Source organism: Geotrypetes seraphini, chromosome 9 (genome assembly GCF_902459505.1).
Source record: "Geotrypetes seraphini chromosome 9, aGeoSer1.1, whole genome shotgun sequence".
NCBI lineage: Eukaryota > Metazoa > Chordata > Amphibia > Gymnophiona > Dermophiidae > Geotrypetes > Geotrypetes seraphini.
The window spans coordinates 40,280,156-40,307,106 of record NC_047092.1 but is presented as its reverse complement, the minus strand read 5'-3'; the positions used below and the strand labels follow the sequence as shown (position 1 = coordinate 40,307,106).

Below are 26,951 nucleotides of genomic sequence, written 5' to 3'. Positions count from 1 at the left end.
TAGAAGCTTGATTTTTCACAAAGATTCATCCACAGCTTTTCCGTTTAGCTTCCTGAAAAACCTGGCTGTGGATTTCGACCACAATCTATTATCCTATAGTGCTGACAAAGGAATGGTTTGCTGTATGTTCCTCACAATTTATGTTCCAAATTCTCTGCCTTGCTTGGATGAAGAATCTGTGCTATCTGGGCAATGGTGTAGCCAAAGGGGAGGCCTGCCCCCCCCCCCCCTACTTTTGGATCTGACCCCCTTCGCAACTAGAATACCCTTTGGCTGGAGGGAATGACGACTCCCCACCAGCTGATGAGATCAGCTGCCGAAATTGCCCCAGTAGGGAAGAAGCCTGTTGTCTTCTTTCCTGCCATCAAGATCGGCACTTCCTGTGCACTGAATCCTTCCTTATTGGGGCAATTCCAGCTGTGGATCTCATCAGCTGGTGGGCTTTTAGCAACCCCACCAGTAAAGGTAAGTAATATGGTGGGGAGGTTGGATGGAGAGGAAATATTTTGCACTCCCAGTCCACACTTGGGCTCCCTAAAATTCCAAAGCTGGCTATACCCCTGCATCTGAGGCATTGAATGTGCCAGAAGCAGAAGAGGAAGTATCGTATAAGATTCTGTAGATGTGTAGTACTTAACTGTGCCTTAGCAGGTAGGTGAGTGTAATTTTTTAGAATAACCCTGATACACCTTTGGCCACACCGTCTTTCGAGTTACACACTAGTAAAGTTAGGTGCCATGTTTTATAGAAGAGCGTTCAGCCAGATCCACATGCAAATCCAACGTGTGCCAATTAACCTCAATAACTGGGTTGTTAGCAACTATCGTATTTTCACATAGATAACGCGTGCACCCGTGTAAAACATGCACACGGGTATAGCGCGCGAAAAACACAAATTTATGTACAGAAATTTTTATATACCGCGCACACCCTTATATCGCGCATGCTGCCCGACTCTCCTTTCGCCCGCCCCGACTCTCCTCTGGAGACCCCGACTCTCTTTTTGCCCGCCCCGACTCTCCTTTTCCCCTTGAAGCCCTGTCCCTACACTGAAAGCCTGATGCCCCCCGACGTCCGATTCACCCCCCCGCAGGACCGCTCGCACCCCCACCCCGAAGGACTGCTCGCACGCACCTGCACCCCCACCCCGAAGGAGCGCTCGCACTCCCACCCCGAAGGACCGCTCGCACCCCCACCCGAAGGACCGCTCGCACCCCCACAGCCTCCCCCCATCCCCCATGGAGAAGCTGTCTACATTGTTTCTGGATGCCAGCGAGCCCAGCTGTTTCCTCTGCCGGCGGTCCCGCCCCTTCTCTGAGCCCTGCTGTGCTGCTTTTTCTTCCGGCGTCAGAGAAAGGGCGGGACTGCCTGAAGAGGAATCAGCACAGCACAGGGCTCTGAGAAAGGGCAGGACCGCCGGCAGAGGAAGCAGCTGGGCTGGCATCCGGAAACAAGGTAGACAGCTTCTCCATGGAGGAGGGGGGGAGGCTGTGGGGGTGCGAGCGGTCCTTTGGGTGGGGGTGCGAGCGGTCCTTCGGGGTGGGAGTGCGAGCGCTCCTTCCGGGTGATGAATCGGGCGTCGGGGGGGGGGGGGGGAAACTATGTAAAAAAAATTGTGTACAACGCGCTCACGCGTATAATGCGCAAGGGTATGAGCGGGTTGGAAAAATCATGTATAACACGCGGTAATTATTCATGGCTAACAGCTCATTAATCAATAATTGGCACACACAGATCTTGGCGGCATGCCCAAATTGGGCACCATACATAGAATCTAGGGATAATGCCAATATTCCAGCTATCCAAAATATTCCGCCCATTTTACAAAACCAAAGAGCAGTTTTTAGTGCTGGCCATAGCGGTAACTGCACTGACGCTCATAGGAATTCTTTGAGCAATGGAGCCGTTACCGCCGTGGCTGGCACTAAAAACCATGCTACGGTTTTGAAAAAGGGGGAATAATGGAGTGTATCATTGGTGTAGATAGGACTGAATTTGCTCCCGGGTGGAAAAATTGAGATCCCCACCCCCATAACACTATAATTTACAATTATTATTATTACTTTTTTTTTTTTGGAGCAATCTAAGTGTGTGCATCTTGTCACAATCCTATCCCTAAAATGCAGCTTTCGCCAGGGCAGGCTATTGTCAAGCCTGGTCCTGTGATTCAGAGGGCAAATCACGGGGATAGGATTGTGACTAAGACTAGGGAAAAACTGTCTTTTCCCTTTAAATCAGTCCTTGCTGATATTCAGGGAAGAGAGGGTTGGCAGGAGAACAGCCCCTGCAGAACCTTCCTCTTCCTGGAGATATCCCAGCTGGAGGGAATAATTAGGCTTCCCAAACCAAGCAAGCAAAGTAAGCTGAAAGCTCCTCCCACTAAAAGGCGGGGCAGGTTCACCTGAGTATGTTAGAGGCTGCTTTGAGTAGGAAAAGGGCAGTCTGCCCAGGACCAGCCAGTGGAAGGATCTCTCCCCACCAAAGTGCTTCAGAGCTGCCAGATTGGGAAATGCAGGAACTTGACACAGACCCTGGGGAAGAACCTATGGAGTTTGGAGAACTTGCCAATCTGTCTGAAGACACAGAAATGGACATCAGCTAAGTGGCAGGGCTGAGAGGTGGGAAGGTTGGTTAATCCTTCTGTAGTTTAAATGCACAAGCTGTGAGAAAGAGGGTTTGTTTTTGAATGCCCTTGCAGGACTTGTGCTGGCTCTGCTTGTGTGAAGAAAAAAAAAAACGTTTTTTTTTTGTGCTTATGATTCAGTTAGCTAGAGTAAGGCTGACTGGAGTTTCTTTGCCAGGATTGATATGAATATCTGAGGGAAGTAATTGGGGAGAATTCACTTACCAACTAGGTTGGGTTTGTGGGGCCTCTACTGGCATTCTGTTAATCAGAAAGATAATTAGTGAATTCATTTACTCCCCTCCCCCACCAACTCCTCTTGGAGCTGGCTGGAGACAAGCCTGGAAGTCTGTAGGGCTTGGACACAGAGTGAAGCAAAGTGATTATTGGTTCTGTTACCTAGATGAAAGTTTAGGCAACTGCACTTCAGTTTTTGTTTCATGTTTGTACTTTACTTACCTGAACTGCCTGAATGAAGGTAAGAGTGGGAACCTTGTCTTACGGTTCAACTCTATTTTTGTTTATTTGAATTGGATTGTGTTGGGTTGCTCAGATCCTGGACTGCCTGTAGAGCAACAACACCAGTACCACTGAATAAAGTGGGTTTGAATGATTATGAAAATTGACTTTTGTTTTGTTTTGTTCTATACTTTGAGAAAGACCCAGCAGGACTTCTTACATTTAAGAAGCACGTCGGAGTAGCGCTGTATGGCGCGGGGATATGGATAAGAGCCCCGTTACAAGTGGTGTCAGAAGTGGGATTGTGCGCCTCCTGCTGGACATACGGTGAAATTTTTTTTGGAAAAAAAAAATTTTTTGGATATAGTTGAGAAAAAAAAAAAAAAAAAAGTTTGGGACTTTTGACTGATTTATTTCTTTAGCTTGTTTTTTTAGTTTGTTGTGTTGGTTCCTGTTTGCGAGGAGCTGAGTTCCTGTCCTGGAGGATCCGGTGTCCAGACGTTTCTGTTGGAGTGACCAGAGTGATCCTGTCTGACCGTGGAGAATCGGAGGCCGAGAAGGATCGGGAGAACGGGAGAAAAGAATAAGAGGACAGAAACGCAGTAAGCGACTGGGGGCCAAGGAGGCCTACAAACCAAAGGCGGAGACTCACCTTGCTCTCTGGTAAGCTACTAAACCAGGGGGGGTGAGGGGATTGGCTACCCAGTTATTTTGGTGCCGCACTTGGGTTTGTCTTTTGTGTTTACTTTGTTCCAGTCTCCGGGACGATGAACCAGGAGCAGCTATTGAGGTTCCTCGCGGAGGAGCGGCAGAAGCAAGGCGAAAACCTGCAGGCGGTTCTAAAAGCAAACCGGGACTTGTGGGACCGCAGCCAGAAACAGGCCAAACAACAGCATGACGAACTGGTCAGGGCGATGGGTGAGCAGACCAAGCTGCTAACTCAGCTACTACAGGGCTCAGCTACAAGCACCGCTGGTGGGCCACCGGGACCAGTAGGGGGAACATATTTGGACCTTGCCGGATCAGGGAAGGATATCTCCGTACAGTACCCTGAAGAAAGGGGGGTACAGGCCCGGGGGGATAAGAGTATGGGATCCCAGGGGCAGATCCCCAGGATAGGGTGGTCCAAGCAGGAAAGGTCCTTACACAAGGAGGCTGTCCGATGCTATCGCTGTGGAAAAGCTGGACATACCCAGCGTTATTGTAGGGTGACCAGGGACCTGGTAATAGCCCAGGATCCCGGGGCCAAAGTACCGAAAGAATATCAGTTAAGGGTATCGGTAAGAGGGGAAAAGATCACAGCCCTAGTAGATACAGGAGCTGAGATGTCGGTGGTGTCAAGACAGTTGTGGGAGCAGGTAGGTGATGACCAGAAGGTTGGATTGAGCAAAGTGCCCATCACCTGCATTCACGGGGAGGCCCAAGAATACCCGGTGTGTCCTCTGGTCATAGAGCACGGTAGGAAGAAAATCCACATGAAGGTGGCCGTGCTGAATTCCACCCCATATCCCTTAATTTTAGGAAGGGACTGGCTTGCTTTAGCTCAGGCAGAGAGGCCTAAAGGGAATCAGTACCCGGGGAAGTGGGTGTTTGGGAGCCACATAGGTAGGAAGGCTCTCGCCTCACCGGAGGGGAGACGAGGATCCTGGGCTACCAGACCCAAGAGTTGGAGGCCAACTATTCGGTGGGCTCCACTCTCTGATAAGGCGAGGGCACCCACTCGGGCTTACAGTAAGGCCGCAGGATATGATTTGTATGCAGCACAAGATCAGGTCATACCTGTTAGGGGGCGAGCATTAATAAAGACCGATATCCAAGTATCACCCCCCCCAGGGGCTTATCTACGGGTGGCTCCGAGGTCAGGGTTAGCTCTTCACCAATCGATTGATGTAGCTGCTGGGGTGATAGACCCGGATTTCAGGGGAAACGTAGCGGTTCTCCTCGTAAACCAGGGAAATTCAGAATACCGGGTACAGATGGGTGATCGAATAGCTCAGTTGTTATGTGAGAGAATTTGGCACCCAGACATAATGCAATGGTCCCGTCTCCCGGAGACAGATAGAGGAGAACGGGGGTTTGGCTCTACAGGGGTAGGGGTACCAGAAAGCAGTCCCCAGATAGAAGCCCTTAATAATCCAATGGGGGATAGGAAGGCCACTTCCTTGGCCGAACTTAAAGCGGAGGTACATAAGATAAAAGAAGAGCTAGCCTCTGCTCGCCAGGATTGGGAGACAGGATTGAAGTCATGTACAGAGGCCAGTTTCCAGTCCTGGAAAGTTCCTATAGACCCAGAACAGAAAAGGTCTAGGGAACAGGTGCTTACCCAGTGCCAACAAGAGTCCGAGAAACTGACCCGTTTAATGGAACAAGTCTCCTCACAGCTCAAGGTAGTTCAGGGGCAGGTAAAAGAAGGGCAAGCCCAGCAACAAGCTGTGCAGCACAGCGTTAAAGAAATAAAAAACACGTGCGGGGAACTAACTAATAGAACGGGGAAGGCAGAAAGCTGGGTGGTGAAACAGCAGGCACAAGAGGAACAACTGGAAGAACATGCCCAGCATTTCCAAAAAGTCTTGGCTACATTTAAAGGTATGGACCAGGATATGAATGAACTGAGGGAACAAATTGCCCAGCTAGGAAAAGAGGACTTGGGGGGAATAACACAGGTGGTCGCAGCATTAGCCCAGAGGGTGGAGGGGCTAGAGGGTCCTAAAGATCATAGTGGTGGAGCGGCAGGAGGGCAGCGGGAGGTTGCCCTATTACGATGGCCGCAAGATTTTGAAGACCCAGACCCTCCTCTCCTAAGTCAGGAAAGAAGGGGAAATAAACCCCGGAAACGGTTTTGAGGGGGATTGAGAGTCCCAGGAGGGGCAGCCCTTAAAGGTGAGGGTATGTCACAATCCTATCCCTAAAATGCAGCTTTCGCCAGGGCAGGCTATTGTCAAGCCTGGTCCTGTGATTCAGAGGGCAAATCACGGGGATAGGATTGTGACTAAGACTAGGGAAAAACTGTCTTTTCCCTTTAAATCAGTCCTTGCTGATATTCAGGGAAGAGAGGGTTGGCAGGAGAACAGCCCCTGCAGAACCTTCCTCTTCCTGGAGATATCCCAGCTGGAGGGAATAATTAGGCTTCCCAAACCAAGCAAGCAAAGTAAGCTGAAAGCTCCTCCCACTAAAAGGCGGGGCAGGTTCACCTGAGTATGTTAGAGGCTGCTTTGAGTAGGAAAAGGGCAGTCTGCCCAGGACCAGCCAGTGGAAGGATCTCTCCCCACCAAAGTGCTTCAGAGCTGCCAGATTGGGAAATGCAGGAACTTGACACAGACCCTGGGGAAGAACCTATGGAGTTTGGAGAACTTGCCAATCTGTCTGAAGACACAGAAATGGACATCAGCTAAGTGGCAGGGCTGAGAGGTGGGAAGGTTGGTTAATCCTTCTGTAGTTTAAATGCACAAGCTGTGAGAAAGAGGGTTTGTTTTTGAATGCCCTTGCAGGACTTGTGCTGGCTCTGCTTGTGTGAAGAAAAAAAACACGTTTTTTTTTTGTGCTTATGATTCAGTTAGCTAGAGTAAGGCTGACTGGAGTTTCTTTGCCAGGATTGATATGAATATCTGAGGGAAGTAATTGGGGAGAATTCACTTACCAACTAGGTTGGGTTTGTGGGGCCTCTACTGGCATTCTGTTAATCAGAAAGATAATTAGTGAATTCATTTACTCCCCTCCCCCACCAACTCCTCTTGGAGCTGGCTGGAGACAAGCCTGGAAGTCTGTAGGGCTTGGACACAGAGTGAAGCAAAGTGATTATTGGTTCTGTTACCTAGATGAAAGTTTAGGCAACTGCACTTCAGTTTTTGTTTCATGTTTGTACTTTACTTACCTGAACTGCCTGAATGAAGGTAAGAGTGGGAACCTTGTCTTACGGTTCAACTCTATTTTTGTTTATTTGAATTGGATTGTGTTGGGTTGCTCAGATCCTGGACTGCCTGTAGAGCAACAACACCAGTACCACTGAATAAAGTGGGTTTGAATGATTATGAAAATTGACTTTTGTTTTGTTTTGTTCTATACTTTGAGAAAGACCCAGCAGGACTTCTTACATTTAAGAAGCACGTCGGAGTAGCGCTGTATGGCGCGGGGATATGGATAAGAGCCCCGTTACAATCTATACCAGCTCTACAGCTGGTGTAAGTGGTTGTACCTTAAATATACACACTTATTTACCCCATTTGCATTGTACAGGAAGGTACGAGTAGGTACCTGTTTTGCTTTTAGGGTGTCAGGTCAAAAGCGCGCCGCGACAAAGGCGCGCCCAGACAATTGAGCGCAGCGCGGAAGTGCGCGCCGCTCTAAATTACTGTTTTAGGGCTCCGACGGGGGGTGTGGGGGGAACCCCTCCACTTTACTTAATAGACATCGCGCCGCGTTGTGGGGGCATTGTGGGGCCCCCACATTTTACTGAAAACTTAACTTTTTCCCTGTTTTTAGGGAAAAAGTTCAGTTTACAGTAAAATGTGGAGGGTTACAACCCCCCAAACCCCCCATAACGCCGGCGCTATGCTCAATTGTCGGCGTGCGCTTTTGTCTTTCGCGCCATTGTCTATGAACCGCTTTTAGTATAGGCTATAAATAGGTACATAAGAACATAAGAATAGCCTTACTGGGTCAGACCAATGATCCATCAAGCCCAGTAGCTTGTTCTCACGGTGGCCAATCCAGGTCCCTAGTACCTGGCCAAAACCCAAGGAGTAGCAACATTCCATACAGAATACTAAGGAATAGCAAGATTCCGGAATCCCAAAGAGTAACAAGATTCTAGAATCCCAAAAAGTAGCAACATTGCATGCTACTGATCCAGGGCAAGCAGTGGCTTCCCCTATGTTGTTCTCAATAACAGAGTATGGACTTTTCCTCCAGGAAATTGTCCAAACCCTTCTTATAACCAGCTGCGCTATTCGCTCTTACCACAACCTTTGGCAATGTATTCCAGAGCTTAACTGTTCTCTGAGTGAAAAAATATTTCCTCCTATTGGTTTTAAAAGTATTTCCCTGTAACTTCATCTTCTAGTCTTTCTATTTTTGATGGAGTGAAAAATCGATCCACTTGTACCCGTTCTACTCCATTCAGGATTTTGTAGACTTCAATCATATCTCCCCTCAGCCGTCTCTTTTCCAAGCTGAAGAGCCATAACCTTGTTTTTAATTATTTATTTATTTGCATTTCAAATTTATATACAAGAATCCTCTTGATACAGCAATACAGAGCACAATTATTAAATAATATATATATGAGTATCATCAAAAGTTCACAAGAAAAAAGCAAACATAATAAACTATAAATCATATAAAAATTAAAACATTATAAGTCTTCCTTAGACCACACCATACACTAGAGAGACAAGTAAGAAAGATAGAGATCTCTTACTACAAAAAGAAATAAGGCTTAACGCGGTTTTAACCGGCCCTCATTTCTTTACAGCTCTAATACTATTGCATTAATTTTTTTGCATCCAAAAAGGTTCGAAGCTGCTCTGGCTCAACAAATACATACTTTATACCAGCATATTTTATCTGACATTTACATGGATAGGATAACAAGAAATTTGCTCCCATTTTTACAGCTTCTTCCCTCATAGTTAGAAATAGCTTTCTACGGTCCTGTGTTATTTTAGTAACATCTGGGAAAATTTTAAGTTTTTATCCTATAAAAAGCCTATGGGGAAATTGAAAAAAAGGCCTTCATAATTAAATTCAGGTCCTGTTCAAAAACCAATGAAATAACCAACGTTCCATGGTATTCGATTTCCTCCTGAGAATTTTCTAATAAATCAGTCAGGTTATTCAAATCAATTCGTTGTTCCATTTCTTGTTAATTTCCTTGTAGGTTTTCTCTTTTTTTTGGTAGATAATATAGTCTATTGGCAGAATCATTTCGGAGGTAAATTGAAAATTTTCCATCAGATATTTTCTAAACAAGTCTGAGGGATTAGTTAGTTGTATTTTTGGAAAATTTAATATACAAATTGTGATTCTCCAATTGTTCAATTTTCTTCTGAAAAAAGACTATCTTTGACAACAGTAGATTAAATTTTCTGAAGAGACGAAATTTCCTTAGTTATCTGATCAAACCTAGAGTCTGTTTCAGTCTTAATATTTTGTACAGATGTAGTTAGTTCATCCAATTTACTTACAATTTTTGAGAATTGTCCAACTGAGTTGCAGAAGTTTCTAATTTTTGGAGCCTTCTCCAAATGTTAGGCAAAGTTGCCTGCGAGGAGTCGGTTCCATCCGCTCCTCCATTCGATGTCATCTCAGCTCCATGGGCTGCATGAGGTCTTCCTCAGGTTAGCGTCGGGCACGTCAGGTCCTCAGCGTTCCCGCCCTCGTAGAAACTCTGAGCCGGGTTAGGCGGTGAATGAGCTGCAGGAGGGGAAAAAGATGTTTCCAACCCCAAGGCTCTGATGTCTCCCTCCACCGGAGCAACCGTGGGGATATTCCCCCCTTCTCTCTCTGACCGGTGAGCTTGTTAGGAACTGGTCCAACAAAGACTGCCCAGTTGTAGGAGGATCTAGTCGGGTGAGGCATAGTACTCACTAGAAGAAAAAAGACGCTGGCAAGCAAATGCTCAGTCTGAGGAATGGCAAGGTACATGGAGCTCAGGCTCCTAGCTGCTACCACGCCACCGCCATCTTGTTTCTCAAGCCATAACCTTTTTAGTCTTTCCTCATACGAGAGGTGTTCCATCCCCTTTATCATCTTGGTCACTCTGAACCTATTCTAGTGCTGCTATATCTTTCTTGAGATAAGGAGACCAGAAATGAACGCAATACTCCAGATGAGGTCGCATTATAACATTTTTAGTCTTGTTAACCATCCTTTTTTTAATAATTCCCAGCATCTTGTTTGCTTTATTTTAGCCATCGCCGCACATTGGGCAGAAGGTTTCATCGTATTGTCTACAATGACAGATCCTTTTCTTGAGCACTAACCCCCAAAGTGCACCCTAGCATCATATTACTGTGATTCGGGTTATTCTTCCCAATGTTCATTCTTCCCAAAAAGCACGGTTAGTAAGATCTTACACAATCGCTTGCACTTTCAACCTTATAAGCTGCAATTGGTGCAAAAGTTACAACCTTCAGACAATGGAATGCAACAAAATGACCAGGTGTTCCTCAAGTGGCCCCCAAGATCACCAGACATTACTGTTTGTGACTTTTTCCTTTTGGAGTATGCGAAAGACAGAGTGTACGTACCTCCACTACACGCAACTATGGATGATCTGCAGGAATGCGTCACTGAAGCTATAAACGCAATCATGCTGGATATGTTTCGGAGAGTCTGGTCTGAGCTCAATTATCACATCAATGTTTGCCGAGTAATAGATGGAGTGCACATTGCGTATATGTATCAACAGATAACATATGAAACTTTATGAGTTGATGAAACTGTAGCCTCAAAGGTGAAAGAATATTCCAATAAATTTTGGTTTTATAACCATTTAAAATGAAGGAGTGTTTTTGTGGGTACCCTGTATAATTGCTTTTTCTCTTGATCTCGGCTCAGATTTTGATCTCATGGATCACTGCCACCTTCTTGTATACCTAGTGTCCTACTCTTGGACTTGTTCTCCTACTTGAGCGGCCTTACCCTTTCCGTTCTCTATGAAAAACATGCTTCCAAGGTTTTTCCATTGCCTTGCAGAGTTTCACAGAAGTTGGTATATTTTCCTAGCCCCTTTCAGGCAATGGTGTAGTAAGGGGGTGGGCAGGAAAGTAGTCCATCCCGGGTGCTGTCTTGGTGGGAGCGACAGCACACGTCCTCCTTTCCACCCCCCACTCCTTCCCTGCCCCCCTACTACCGCATGCCCCGTCCCTGTTCCCAGTGAGAGCAGCAACCCCAACTTGCTACTCGCACCAGCGTTGGCTCTTCCTCTGACTTCACTTCCTGGACTCGCATCTAGGAAGTGATGTCAGAGGAGGAGCCAATACTGGCACAGGCAGCAATTTGCATCGGGAGCGTTGAAGTACAGGGGAAGGGAAGGAGCGTGTACACGTGGCGGGAGGGGGCGGGGAAGGAGCAGATGAGGGGGGGGCAGAGAAGAGGGCAAGGAGGGGTTTCGCTCACCCTCGCTATGCCACTGCCTTCAGGAACAGATTCAAAGATGTGCTATGCTTTTTAGCGCAAGCTAAACACGTGCTAAATACTAACATGTGCATGTTTTCCTATGGCCACGTTAGCGGTTAACGTACACGTTGATTTAGCGCACGCTAAAATGCTTAGCACACCTTTGTAAAAGAGGGCCTTAGACTGCAAGCCCACTATGGACAGAGAAAGTATCTGGATATAATGAATGTAACCTCTTTGATTGACAGGCAGTATATCAAATCCATGACCCTTCCTTCACCACTTTCCATTTGGATTCATCCATGACCCTTCCTTCCTTCACCACTTTCCATTTGGATTCATCCATGACCCTTCCTTCCTTCACCACTTTCCATTTGGATTCATCCATGACCCTTCCTTCCTTCACCACTTTCCATTTGGATTCATCCATGACCCTTCCTTCCTTCACCACTTTCCATTTGGATTCATGCCACAAGACCTATTCATTTATGGAAAAAACCTTGGAATCCTTAATTTGCACTTCCGCTTTATAGGTTGGATTATTGCCTTCAGTGTCGGCAGAATACTGCAGCTAGCTACAGCTAAAAAACAATGTTAACATCTCTTTTCAGTGCTCAACACTTGAATCCAAGTGGGTGTTTTTAAATTTATTTTTAGATACAGTTCAAACTTCTTCTTGCCTTCAGGGCAATTTATTCAGATTGCCCTTACCGTTTTAACCTGTTGTCAGTATCGTACCAGTTAACCACAGTATTCTGCCCTCAATGTCAGTCAACATTCTTTAACATAGTAGATGATGGCAGATAAAGACCCAAATGGTTTTTTTTTTTTTTCTTCTTCTTCTTAGCTATTTCCGGGCAAGAATCCAAAGCTCTGCCCGATCTACTGTACATGAGTTTGATTAAACCCCACAGTTTGCTTATAATTACCTTGTTTCTTCTTATTGGAACCAGTTCCCAATTCCTTGCACAGTTAGCCCTCTAAAGTCCATTTCAAAACCAGTTAGAAAACCTTCCTGTGTAGGAAGGACATTTCAGGAGTCATGAGTTTTCCCAGTGTGTCCATCCATACTGGGTCTATGGTCCACATAATGTTTATTTTTATATTTGCATTATGATCGATCGATCGATCGATACTTTGTTTATGCAAACTGCTCTGTTGACCGACTTTTGTTTGAAAGGCAGTGCACGGACATTTTAAATAAACTAAAATAAAATCAAACTAACCCCCTGTTTTACTAAGGTGAGCTAAGCATTTTAGCATGCGCGCTTAACCGTTAACACGTCCATAGACTAACAAGCACACGTTAGCGTTTAGAGCGTGGTTAGCATGCGCTAAAAAGCATAGTGCATCTTAGTAAAAGGAGCCCCAAATCTCGATTAGTGGTAAAGCGAGAGACATGTTTACAGTAGACCAACTTTCTTCTTTGAGGTAAAGGGTCAATCTACAGGCAAGGTTTCTGGTTTATTAATTTCCTTTATGGGAAACAATGTATTTTACGTGACCCAATTCCATTACCAGCTAATAAGAGAAGCCTATCAAAAGTTTTATAAAATGGCTCCTTTGAGCATTGAGAGGAGGGAAGGGGTAAAATGCGGACCTCGCGGATCTAAACCCACACGTCCTTAAAAATCTGAGGCCCGTGCCGCTTGTAGTTAAGTTTCTTCTGGCTTTCTGACAGACCTCGGTGACATCGGTGACAATTTAGCGCTGACGGATCCGCCTCAGCATAGGGAGGGAAAAGTATTAGGATCCGTCAGCGCTACAATGTCATCGAGGTCTGTCAGAGCCAATTTACTGGGGCTGCAGGAAACCAGTTTAAAGGATTCGTTTTAGAGCCGCTCCAGCACTAGTCTCTGGCTCCGACAGACCTCGGTGAGATTTTAGCGCTGACGGATCCTAATACTTTTCCCTCCCTATGATGAGACGGATCCGTCAGCACTAAATTGTCACCGAGGTCTGTCAGAGCCAGAAACTAACTACAAACGGCACGGACCTCAGATTTTTAAGGACGTGCGGGTTTAGATCCGCGAGGTCCGTCAGGTCCGTGAGGTCCGCGTTTTACCCCTTCCCTTGAGAGGACTGGATTCATAACAAACCTTAAATGATCTCATGGCAGTTGATGTCATATTATAATGGGCAGATGAGGTGCTTAGAAAGCAATTCTACTAGAGGGGTAGTAAAGACTTTGCTGGGTAGACTTCTATGTGTTTAGCACACGCTAAACACGTGCTAAGCGCTAATGTTAGCGGTAAGTGCATGCGTTGATTTAGCGTGGGCTAAATTCACGCTAAAACGCTTAACGCGCCTTTGTAAAAGAGGGCCAAAGTAAGATGAGCTAGAGTAGTCTTCGAAAGCAACTCCATATATTCTAAGTTCTGTGTCTTGAAAATGGCAATTATAAAGAAGAATGAGCTGGAGTGGACTTTAAACAGCAACTCTAGTTTAACACTGGGCGGGTTCTGCTACACAAGGGGAGGGCTAGAAGCTGCAAAGGTTCTGCTGCACAGGGGGATGGGAGGGAGGGGAGGAAAGATGTTGCACATGTGGGGGAGAGAAAGGAAATAGGAAGAATTGGGGTGGAGGAGAGGAAGGAAGAGATGATCATTGTACATAAAAAATAAGACCTACCCCAAAAATAAGACCTAGTGCCTTTTTTTGGGCCCCAAATTAATATAAGACAGTGTCTTTTTTTTTTTGGGGGGGGGGAACACGGTATGTGTGGTGTATCAGATAAATAGATATACAGTATAAATAAATACACAAAATCCTCTCCCATCCCTGAAGAATAATTTCTGCCATGTAAGGCTCAGTTTGGCGTCATGATTCTATTCTCCCAGATAATTTTTTTTTTTTTTAATGTTTTCTTAATATTGAATTCTGAGGAGCTAAGAAAAACAAGCAAAACGTGTTAGACATGGGATCTGGGAGCTATGGACGGCAATAACCATTTTTTAAAAGCCAAAAAACATGGAAATTAAATGATTAGGCTACCGTCGGGAATACAACAATGCAAGGTTGAAAGATCAGCCATTAAAAAAACGGGACTAAGCATTTCACCTAATTTACCTTGCTCATGAATTTCTGTCTAACGTTACATTTAAATTCCAACCACTATAAACTACCACAAGTACTTTGCTGGGTAAGGAGCAAATTACCTTTTCCAACTCAGCCAGCATGTCATTTATATTAATGGTGAGGAATGCTAAGTTGCTCTGCATTTAAGTAAACTCTATTAAAAAAAAGTCACATCCCTTGGTGCAGCTAGATACTTGGTAAATTTTACTAGCTAAGCAATGAGCTCCGTGTCAGAGTAATTACACCTTTTATTCACTCTGAGCTCTCTCTTAGCTGCTTTATACTCCTTAATTTCCCACTCCAGCTAATTTAGCAGTAAAATCAGAGAGGTTTAAAAGAGGTTAGGTGCTGAAGAACTGGCGAACGAATGTTCTTCTGAGCTTCATGCATTGAAATTACATCATGTAAAGGAAGGAATTCATTAAGTAACAATTAGGAAGTGATGGATCATTGACACAATATATACGGTTTGCTGCTAAAATTAATCTCCCCGGCAAATCTAAAGGATTGTGCATCTTTTCAATTATTCATTGGAGAGATCTGCCCTAAAGGTTTGTTACAAAGGGCCTCGCTTTTTCGGTAGGTGAAAGATGCAACATTTTCTTTAGGCATGATTTTTTTTAATAGGGCCATAAAATGAGAGTTATTTATATTTGTGCATTGAAATTTAAGAGTGTGTGGACTGGAGAAGATTCCTTCCTTATGAAAAAGATAAGATGCTTTTTTTTTTTTTTCATATCTATTCAGCATAGCATTTTTGGGTAACATTGGTGAAATATTTAGCGTGCTTGTGGCTCACCTTCTCTAATTTATTTATTAAAAAATGTATATACCGCATACAACTATGACAAACTAGTCTGCTACTAGAAAGGTGGAAGCGGATTAAATAAATAAATATCAATAAATAAAGCTATTCCACTTATACAATGTAGAAGTACTATCCCCAACGGAAGAAAAAAGCCTCAGGTAATATTATGGCAGAGCATGAAGATGCTCAAACCTCCTCCACCCACATCATTGGCAAAAAGCTTCCGAGGGGAATGTGCAATTATTATTATTTTATTTCTTATATACCGCCAAAGCCGTAGTAGTTCGAGGCGGTTCAAAACAAAGAAGGGCTGGACAATCAGTGAATAGTTACGATCAGTGAATACAGATACAACAAAGAATCAGCTGATACGGTTTACAACAGAGAAGGGCTGGGCAATCAGCGCATAGTTACAATCAGCGAATACAGATACAACAAATATGCGTGTGTGGAGGACAGGTAAAATATGAGGGGACAAATGTAAGGTGGGCAGGGCGAAGAGGTAAGGGAAAGAGAACTTGGGGAGCAGGAGTAGGGAGAGAGGGCTTAGGTTATAATTCGGTAAGAGCTAAAAAGTAATGCACACAGAGAGTATAACAGCGGGTCTTTTTCTGTAGATCGTTTTAGATTTTACAATGGGATGCAAGACAATATGCTTGTGTTGACAGATGAATGCGAGTGGAGGAATGAATCAGCCCTGAAGAAACGGCTATACGCCGTGAAACGTCGGCCTATATACAGCATCATTCATAACTTCACAATTTTTGAAGGCAGCTTACGTATTTTGTCCTGCATAAATAGGGTAGTGGACACTGCACATTCCCCTCGGAAGTTTTTTTGCCAATGATGTGGATGGAGGATGTTTGAGCATCTTCATGCTCTGCCATAATATTACCTGAGGCTTTTTCTTCCGTTGGGGATAGTGCTTTTACATTGTATAAGCAGAATAGCTTTATTTATTGGTTTCCATATGACATACATAGAATCTTGTTTCCCTCCGATTATCACGTATAACATAGACATATCAAGACAACATCATTAATCATCCCTGTTATAATAGGGATAGAGCACAAATTCGATCAATTCAGAAGTACAAACAAGCTTTAAATCATACTTCGATGTCAGGAAAAAAAAAAAAATCTACAAGGCGATTATCAACTGAAATATATCTTAGCATAAGAAGGCATTAGCAAACAATTGAGTTTTCAGCATTTGATTAAAATTCATCCTCCCCATACAAAACCGCAGGATACCAGGCAAGGCATTCCATAATTATATGCCAGTCACAGATATCATCGATGCTCCGATCCTACCATGCATAGTCGACATTTTACCCTCCAAACTTAATTTCATCCCATTTACATCTCTAAGCTCTCTTCTCGGTTTATAGATATGGAAGAATTCTTGTAAGATCTTTGGGGAAGCATGATTCAGGGTCTGATGTATAATTGCAACAATCTTAAACTGCCCTCTTTGTTGCATAGGTAACCAGTGTAGTTTCTTCAACACAGGAGTTATATGGGTACTCCCCTTGGAACCCCTGTGATTAATCTTACAGCAGAGTTGATAAGCATTTGCAAAGCCCTCAACTAATTAAAATGCATTCTTTCCTTCTTATTGAAAGTCAGTTGCCTGGTATAGCGTAATAGAGCAACATGTGGCCCAGTCATGCGTGCAACCATCTGAAACTATGAAATATTTTTAAAAAAGCTGAGTTCCTAAATTAATATCCTAATTTTGACCCTCTTTTACAAAGCTGCAGTAGATGTTTCTACTATGGCCTGGAGCGCTAGATCAGGGGTGTCAAACTCAAATCACATACGGGGCCGAAATCTAAAACACAGGCTAAGTCGCGGACCGGATTTTTTATTAAGATATTTACCCCCTCCTTTGCTGACGCACAGCATGGGCCCCAGCGCTGGCGGCGGCTGCTCTGATGCTCACAAGACTTCTGTGAGCGTCGGATCAATTGCTGCCACCGCCAAAACTCATGCTGCGCAAAGGAGGGGGTTAGTCTTAGTAGAAGTATAGGGATACAACCTCTCCAACCCCACGCCGGCTACAAAATAAATAAAAAAAGACTTTTCCTCTCTTTTAGGTCCTAGTTCACGCTTGCTGTCTAACACCAGCTCTAGCAGGATACACATTTCAAATCTGACATATTGTAATCACAAAATAGAAAATAAAATGATTTTTTCTACCTTTTGTTGTCTGGTCATTTTGCTTTTAGTCCCAGTTTCTCTATTTGATTTTGTCTATCTTCTAATTCTCTTTCCATGATGAGGCTTCCCGCAATTTGAAAAGCGGCTTTGCGGTGGAGTGGTGGGGCTGAGGCTTCCCTTTGAGATTTATTACTGATGTTAACAATATAGAGTCCAGATGATAAACGCCTATAAAAACATATCTTAGGCACACTCCGTTTAGGCCTCAAATCTGCCCCCTAACCACACCTACTTTCCTGCAGGCATCAGTGGGCGCCTTGGTGAAGATGCCTACATTAAAGTGGTAGGCATCTACCGAGTTAGGCATCTACCAGCAAATTATTTTTTTAAAATCTTTTTTAAATTGTTTTTTAATGGCACTTTCAATTATCAGAACCAATGAAATCAATTAAAAATATGAAACTTGGTGCCTAAATTAGCTAGGTATGCAGATTTAGGTACCTAACTATAGGTGTCTTTTATAGAATCAGAGCCGTGGAGAGGCATAATCAAAAGAAACGTCTAAGTCCATTTTGGGCCTAAGTTGCAAGTCGCCCAAAGTCGGACAAAAGTCTGACATGGGAAAAGATCCATTTTTGAAAAATACGTCCAACATTTTTTTTTTTTTCCGAAAATTGTCTGGCTGTACGTCCAGCCGTCTGATCATCCAGCCCGCTAAGTTGTCCATCTTTATATCCCATTTTTGTCCATAAATTTGTCCAAGTCAAAAACACCTAGAAAAAGACCTTTTGGGCGTGGGAGGGGCCAGAAAAGTGGTGAACTGGACACCCAGACATGGCACCAGAGTAGTGGGGTACCTTACAGGGCACTGCTGCAAACTTCACAAAAAGGGTCCCACATAAACATCTCACTACAGCTCTCTTATAGGTCATGGTGAGCTCCCCGCAAAAAAACACCCCCAGAATCTATTAGACCCATCTATCTACCACCCCAATAGCCCTTATGGCTGCAGGAGCCACTTATATGGCAGTACAAAAGGATTAGGGTTTTTTTTTGGGAGGTGCACATTTTTCACCATGAATGCACTGATTAGAGTGGCTTATGGGCCTGGGTTCTCCTCTCCATGGTTCACTAACCCACCTCCATGACCACTTAAGCCACCTCTGTGCAGCTCTACTAGGCTTTCCTATGCTAGGCTACCAGGTGCTGATGTTTTGGAGGCAGATATATAAAGTTGTTATTACGATTTTTAAGGGGGTGGGGGGTTAGTGATCACTGGGGCAGTGTGTGGGGGTCTGTACTTTGTGTCTGCAGTGCTTATCTGGTTACTTTGGATACTTTCTTGTAACTTAGACCTGGTTTTAGATGGCCTAAGTCACAACGTCCCACGTTCTGCCTAGGCAGTGTTGTAAAACTTTTGGTTATACATGCAGTACGACTAAGTCTAAGACGGCCCACGTCCTGCCTAAATCCCGCCCTCAACACTCCTCCTGACACGCCCCTTTTTAACTCTGGTCATTCAGCAGCACTGTGAAGGCCTAGGTCATTTTTAAATACGTCTAAAACCCAGTTTGATTATTGGCATTTGAACAACTTGTCTTTTAGATCGTCCAAGTGCCGATTCAGGCCGGTTTTTAGACGCTTTTCTGTTTCGATTATGAGCCCCATAGTAGAAGTTTACGCATGTTCACCTACATGATAAAATAGGTGAAACATGTCCGCAGAGTCAAAAATTCAAATCTTTACACTTATCGTATTTTCACATAGATAACGCGCACCCGTGTAAAACACGCACACGGGTATAGCGCGCAAAAAACACATATTTATGTACATACATTTTTATATACCGGGCACACCCGTATACCGCGCATGCTGCCCGACTCTCCTTTCGCCCGCCCCGACTCTTCTCTGGAGACCCTGACTCTGTTTTCGCCCGCCCCGACTCTCCTTTCCTCCTTGAAGTCCTGTCCCTACCCTGAAAGCCTGATGCTCCCCCCTCCGACGTCCGATTCACCCCCCCCGCAGGACCGCTCGCACCCCCACCCCGAAGGACTGCTCGCACGCACCCGCACCCCCACCCTGAAGGACCGCTCGCACCCCCACCCCGAAGGAGCGCTCGCACTCCCACCCCGAAGGACCACTCACACCCCCACCCGAAGAACCGCTCGCACCCCCACAGCCTCCCCCCCTCCCCCATGGAGAAGCTGTCTACCTTGTTTCCGGATGCCAGCGAGCCCAGCTGTTTCCTCTGCCGGCGGTCCTGCCCCTTCTCTGAGCCCTGCTGTGCTGCTTTTTCTTCCGGCGGTCCCGCCCTTTCTCTGACATCAGAGAAAGGGCGGGACCGCCTGAAGAGGAAGCAGCGCAGCACAGGGCTCTGAGAAGGGGCAGGACCGCCGGCAGAGGAAGCAGCTGGGCTGGCATCCGGAAACAAGGTAGACAGCTTCTCCATGGGGGAGGGGGGGAGGCTGTGGGGGTGCGAGTGGTCCTTCGGGTGGGGGTGCGAGCGGTCCTTCGGGGTGGGAGTGTGAGCGCTCCTTCCGGGTGATGAATCGGGCGTCGGGGGGGGGGGAACTATGTAAAAAAAATTTTGTACAACGCGCTCACGCGTATAACGCGCAAGGGTATGCGCGGTTTGTAAAAACCACATATAACGCGCGCATTATATGCGAGAAAATACGGTACTTTACTGCACATACTTTCTACTTGCTTCAAAGAAGCTGAAAATGTGCTCATTATCTCTCTATCTGTCTCTAGACATAGATAGATAAATAGATATACACTGTATGATTTCAAAGGGTAGCAAAATCTGTGTTTATCGGTGTTGTTTTTTTTTTTGTGAAATTTAATTTTGGTACAGTGTTTAGGCTCTGCTTTTTCACATGCTTTTCCCCACTATTAAAATAGTACAACACATATATCCGTTATCACCCCCTCAGTCCATCATTATCTCAGTCTCCTCTGAACTCTCCCCAGCCAGCCCCAGCATCTACTTCCTCACAAACCATCATCAGTCTCTCCTGCAGCCATCTCTTCAAAATGACAGGGTGGCAATGGCAGCAGTTTCCTTCTTTTGTTCTCTGCAGCTCCAATTGTCTCTGGCTCAGTGTAAGTCCACCTGCCTTAAAGGAGGAGAGAGATGTTTCCGGTTCTAATTGGCATCATCCGTGAGAGTAGCAGTCGGATGGTGCCACTAGATTGGCGAAGTAGGGGTGAAATTTGGGAGCTTTTGATTATAATCAGAAAACTCAAAATCTCCACTGGAGGCATATTTCTGGATTTTCAAGTTATGGCCCCCAAATCAGAAACTCTATACTGTATATCTTTTTGGAATCTGAAAGTCTCTATCCTATTTTTCCATCCATTCTCTACTCTCGGGTGTAATCCCAACAGTTTTAACTCCAGTACCATATTTGTACTTTTCCTCTAAAAATATGACATAAAACAATTTTTAAAAAGATGAAAATACGAAAGCCAGCTTACCGTGGTTGTCTTTATTCGTCCACCCGGCTGTGTACAGGTCCAGCCTGATCTATTGATTAATAAATCACAGCCTTCACCTTCTAAACATGGAAGCATTTCACACCACTGTTTTGTTTTTATAATCCGCGCTACGGAAAAAAAAAAAAAAGAAAGAAAAATACATAAAATAAATTAAGACAAGGAAGTCGGCAGATTTCTTTGTTAAATTTCTTAACTTTCTAGAGCTATTGATATGGGCTCTTGGCAAAAGATATGAGAATGTAGGCTAAAGAACACATCATGAAAACTTACCAGCGGTTTATATAACCTATTTAGACTACTTTGGAAAAAGAAAAAGAAAGAAAGAGCACTATTTTCTGTTAACAATAACTAAAAGGAAGAATATTTTAATGTACTCATATGAGGGACTGCTGAAAAGTTTCTCAGTCCAAACAACAAACTTGGGGCAGTCCAGTGATTTTCCACTTTTTTGTTCCATTTTTTAAATTGTTTTTTAATGGCACTTTCAATTATCAGTACTTATTAAGCCAATTAAAGGCTCCTTTTACTAAGCCACGGTAGAGGTTTCTACCGTGGCCTGGAGCACTAAATGCTCCGATGCTCGTAGGAATTCTATGAGCATTGGAGCAGCGTTGGAGAATTTAGCGCTTCGGGATGCGTAAGTTCGGCATCTAGATTGGCTAGGCACACCGATCCAGGTGCCTAATTGTTGGCGTCCTTTATAGAATCAGGGCCTTTGTGTTCTCCTGGATGCAGCAACGTGTGATAGAGGGCCCTGACTTGGCCAGCATAAAAAAGGAAAACCACCCTTTTCCAGACTAATAATCCCCTCACCTAGTGAGACTGTCCCTAAAATTACTGTGCCCTCTATGGCTTCTTCATTGCCATCTCTGTTTTCTCCGCAGCATTCCTAACAGTCCACCAGCAGGGAAGGTGTGATCCATAGTTGTGCCTGCCTCAGCAATGCTATTTCTCAAAATGATATACCCTGATCTATATACTATATAGTAGGGGTCTCATGGTATTACCACTAGTAATCAAGCCATTTTGGAAATGGCATCACTGGGGCAGGAACAATCAGGAAGCACACCGGCCTGCCCTGGTAGATGCCAGAGGGTCATGTTATCACATGATGGGAATAAGATGGCCACCATAAGATGAATTTTTTTTAAGTAGTAGGGAATAGAGGTCCAGAGTTATTTTTAACATTGACAGTCACCAGGGTAGCAGGGGCTTCAGGGGAAAGGAGGCTATTACATGAAAACTTGGACCATCAAAGAAATGAGTACGGTAGTTGGAGGGAGAGGGGGAATTCTATATTGACCCTTATAATGATCTCAGGGAATAACAACACCTCCAAAAGTCTGATTATCTTTCCTGGAATAACCCAGCTTGTGAACTTTAATGCAAGAAACATTATTCATTTTGCATAATAATGAGTTGCTTTGCATGCATTTGCATGTGGCACAGCTCATTATATTTTACCAAATGGTGGGACAGGGTTTTTTTTTCCTATATGCTATGTTATTGTGAATAATATGCAGTATCACAATTTTTACATGCTTTATCTGCAAGTACTGTATATTCATTGGACAATAATATACATTATTGTATAAAAGAAGCTTGGCCAACAGACTTCATAGATATATGAAGAGTGTTAGTATAAGAACTAAGCTGCAGTGCTTGAGCTTATGCAATGAAAATTACAGGGTCAATACTAAAAATGATTTAAGTGGCAGTTATGTGGGCTCAAGCCATATTCAATGCCAGTACCCATATAGCTAGGCAGTGAGATAAGCCAGCATAAAAAGCAGTCCTTAATTATGTAGGTGCCAACAGTGAATATTGACTATCATCCACATTACTTCCCAGCTGTCAATCAGATGCATCCCCCACCTTTCAAGCCCCCTAATCCCTCTACTCTAATTCCCAAACCTCTCCCCTTGTTTTGATCCCTCTCCATACCAACTCCCACAGAGCATGAGAGTTCTCTCTCCATTCTAAACCCCCAATCCCCCCTCCCACAAGCAATGGCTCTTTTGATCTGATCCCTCTCCTTCTCCCCAAAATTTGTGTTTACCCCAACTTGGGCCTCCTACCCCCTTGAAGGTCCCTCAGACCTACCTTTCAAAGCAGCAATGGTTCAGGGGTCATGAGAGAGGAGCAATCTCCACTTCCTCCTGCACTTCAGGGGGCTTCATTAAAATGGCCACTATGACCTCTAGTGGAAGTCTCATGGTACTACTGCTAGAATTGTAAGACTAACATTAGATAGGGTTATTAGATTTCCTCTTTTAAAAAAAGAGGACACTTGACCCTGCCCTATTCCGCCACACCCACACCCTGTTCCACCCCCAGCCCTGCCCCATTTTGTCCCTACTTTCATATGAACCTAGTGTTTCCTTCCTTGTGTTCCAGGCTGCATCTAGAGGGCCTCTGCGCATGCATGGATGTCGATGTGATGACATCACACTTATGCATGCATGTGATGTCATCACACTGACATCTGCCCATACGCAGAGACCCTCCATACACAGCCCCAAGCTCGGGGCCTTCCAAAATCCGGACAAATTGCCAACAAATATCTTCCTACTTGGGGCCATGACACCAATAATGCTTCATAACATTAATTCGTACCAGAGCACCTAGCCTTGGACACACGTGCAGAACACAGATAAACCCTTTGCAAATACAGGACCACAAACTAAAAGTCCTAATATACACAAATGAAACCCTAAGATGCCAGGCTCTGCATGCAGTACAACACCAGAGGAATAGAAAGAAATACATTTTTCCTGAACAGTGCAAAATATAGACAGAAGATGTAAATTCTGAAAATTGACACATTTCAATCACTAAATTGAAAATATAATCACTTTTCCTACCTTTGTTGTCTGGTGATTTTATTTTTCTATTCATCTTTTTCCAGTTTCTGCTTGCACTCCTGTGGTCTTAACTCTGTTTCCAAGGCTTTTTTATCCATTTGCTATTTTTCTCTCCTTCTTCATTTTCTTCCCTACATCCATCTTTGGCATTAACGTTTAACACAATAACCTTCAAGTTTTCTGTGAAACACACTAAATAATCATCCAATAAGGCTAAAATACAAGAGAAAATATCCAGCTGGATATACAGGAGTAATACTTAAGGATCTCAAGCGCTCACAGCTAAAGGCCCGATGTATATCACAAGCCAATAACCAAAAAGTGAGCTATCATTGGTCCTGTATATTCTCCTATTTTCTCATATTCTCCTATTTCAAAACTTATTTGCATATTTGCAGATTTGCAGATTTATTTCTAGATATTATGATGTACTAATTTTTCATCTATCGTAAAGTACTTTCTTATTCAGGAATTATGAATTATGAAGTACTTAGCTTCATGACATGACGACGGAAGATCTCCGTTTCGCTCACAATAAGGAGCTTCGTCAGGAACGGCACCAATATTCAAACTACAAATAAAACAAAATAAAGCTTAAATGTAAATTGTAGCTAGTAAGCTAAGTGGGTTTCATTCAAGTTGTGGCAGATGCCAGATTTGCCCTTTAAATATTCAAGGTGCAGTGTTTATGAATCCCTTAGATCACAGACAATACGTGTTAAAGCATGTTACTACCTGTAAGTCAGATTTTGTTGTGTATACCATCCTATGCCCGTGCCAAAAGATCTATGTTGGTAAAACCACTAGGCAGTTTAACATCAGGATGGCAGAACATAAATCTTGTTTGAAACTTAAAAGAAAAGAGGCTCCGCTTGTAGCTCATTGTTTAGCACAGAATCATACTTTTGACGAGCTAAAATGTATGATTTTAGATCACATACCAGCTTCAATAAGAGGGGGAGATAGAGGAAAAAAGCTGTTGCAATCTGAACAGAGGTGGATTGATCGTCTGCACAGTTTGCAACCACTAGGCTTGAATATAACCATTAACTGGCAAGCCTTTTTTTGACAACAGTTGTTAATCCTGGGACGCCCTGTATAGTAGTTTTGTAATAAAGGGTTTGTCTCTTCTATTTTTAAACATTTTCATGTGTAGCGCTCCAGTCCTCCTGATAGGGCTTAGCCGCTGCTTTAGTTTCGCGGGGTGCTTTTTTGCGAGTCTAGAGGTTGAGATAGCTGGCTTCTTACCTGTCTCTATTGATTCAGGTATAGTGAGATAGATCGTCACTGGATGTGACGACAGGCGCCTGTAATTTTCTCGGGCGAGTTTTTCAACAAATAAAAACAAGGAGATCGATACGATGCAGCTCGACTTTCTAATGTTTGGCTATTTGGTTAAACCCCTTAAGATCCTTGCTAGTATTTAGGCTTAATTCTGGATTTTTTGGAGTTCGGTATTATATTGTTAAATTTCCGGATGTGATGTCAGACGCCGTCGGACTAGTACTTAATCCCGTGGGTTTGGGCTAAGGTTGATAGACGACAACGACGGCTAAAGGGGCTGACTTATCGGGCCGTGATACTAGACTGTCTCTCTATGGTTTAATTCTAAACTCTATACACTATTGGCACAAACAGGTATGTTGGAAGAGTATTCTAATTTTATTTTTGGGGGGCTTAAAAATCGAGTTGTAGTATAAGAATTTCCTGATATTATTGGGAGTAGTAAGTAGTTGAAAAATTAAGAACCTCCTGGTATTGTTGAGAGCTGTAAGGAGTTGAGAAATAGAAATAAAAATAAAAAGTACCATCTGACATTTTCGAATACAGCTGAAATTATAATTATAATTATAAATAATAAAAAACATTGCATTTGATAGCCTCTTCTTAGAAGCTTTTTAAGAATTACTAGATATTAAATGTGTGTTTCCAATAGCTCCGTCATTATGTATTTAGTATAAAAAATATATAAAATTTACATTTAAGCTTTATTTTGTTTTATTTGTAGTTTGAATATTGGTGCCGTTCCTGACGAAGCTCCTTATTGTGAGCGAAACGGAGATCTTCCGTCGTCATGCCATGAAGCTAAGTATTTCATAATTCATAATTCCTGAATAAGAAAGTACTTTATGATAGATGAAAAATTAGTACATCATAATATCTAGAAATAAATATGCAAATCTGCAAATAAGCAAATAAGTTTTGAAATAGGAGAATATGAGAAAATAGGAGAATATACAGGACCAATGATAGCTCACTTTTTGGTTATTGGCTTGTGATATACATCGGGCCTTTAGCTGTGAGCGCTTGAGATCCTTAAGTATTACTCCTGTATATCCAGCTGGATATTTTCTCTTGTGTTTTAGCCTTATTGGATGATTAACTTTTAACATTCAACTTTTTTCCATTTTTCTGCTTCTTCCTTAAATCTATCTACTTTTCCATGTTTTCCCATCTATCCATGTGTGCCATCTTTCTATATTTCTTCTCACCTATTCCCATCTATCCATAAACAGCATTTCTTCCATTTTCTTAACTTCCCCACTCCTCCCATCCCTGTGTACCATCTTCTCCTTCTCTTTCCGTCTTTTATGGTCTGACATCTGTCTTCCCCCTTTCCCCCTCCTATGGTTTGGGATCTTTCTCTCCTTCCCACAATCTGGCATATCTCTCCCCTCTTTCCGTTCTCTTCTCCCCCCTTTGTGATCTGGCATCTGTCTTTCCCTTCCCCTACCCCTGACCTAGTCAGGAATCCCTCCCTCCTCCTTTATTTCCCTGGTCTGACATTTCTCTCTTCCTCCCCCCTTCCCCATCCAGTGGTCTGACATCTCTCTCCTTCCCTTCCCCTCCTCCCATGGTCTGGTATCTCTACCAGCCCCTTTCCCTTTCTTCCCTTACAGGTCTAGGGCATCATTTTTCCCTTTCCTCCCCATCCCCACCGTCCAGATCTCCCCCCTCCCCCACCCAGATACGGTGCTTGATTATTTGGCACCGCTGTAAACTCTTCATAGTATTGGCAACATGAGTGAACTAAACACGATGCCTTCAGTGACCCAGAAGAATTTCCTCTGCAGAGAGAAAGCTTCTGGGTCGCCGAAGGCAGCATGTTTAGTTCACTCATGCTGCCGATGCCATAAAGAGTTACAGCAACCCCAGGTGAGCAAGCACAGGATCCTGCAGAGGGGAAAGAGGACTCCGGATAGGTGCGAGGGTGGGGGGGGGGGGTGCAGAGGAGGACTCTGGATAGAGTTACTAGATGTTCGGTTTCCATGGACAAAAGTTCTAAAATGTAAAAGCCACCCAAACTCCCAACAAAGTCCTCAAAAAGAAATCTGGAC

General features: G+C 43.9%; 2 protein-coding genes across 11 annotated transcripts in view; one reads left to right on the top strand and one right to left on the bottom strand.

The window, feature by feature from the left end:
- The window catches only part of TAFA5 (TAFA chemokine like family member 5), a 1,062,361-nt gene that overhangs the window by 175,881 nt on the left and 859,529 nt on the right, over positions 1-26,951 (bottom strand). For 5 of the 10 annotated variants that reach the window (XM_033958949.1, XM_033958952.1, XM_033958951.1 and 2 more), the window contains 2 exons: positions 20,729-20,856; positions 20,180-20,367 (listed from right to left, as the gene is read on the bottom strand). In XM_033958949.1, the coding sequence (XP_033814840.1) occupies positions 20,197-20,367; positions 20,729-20,856 (299 nt within the window). In that variant the 3' untranslated portion in view covers positions 20,180-20,196. Of the gene's footprint in view, positions 1-20,179; positions 20,368-20,728; positions 20,857-26,951 lie in introns of those variants that run through there. The other 5 variants (XM_033958956.1, XM_033958953.1, XM_033958959.1 and 2 more) reach the window with 1 other exon arrangement.
- LOC117366570 lies at positions 283-6,597 on the top strand. The gene is made up of 3 exons (XM_033958063.1): positions 283-465; positions 549-574; positions 4,776-6,597. The coding sequence occupies exons 1-3, from the start codon at positions 283-285 to the stop codon at positions 5,923-5,925; spliced, it is 1,359 nt and encodes a 452-aa protein (XP_033813954.1). The 3' UTR covers positions 5,926-6,597.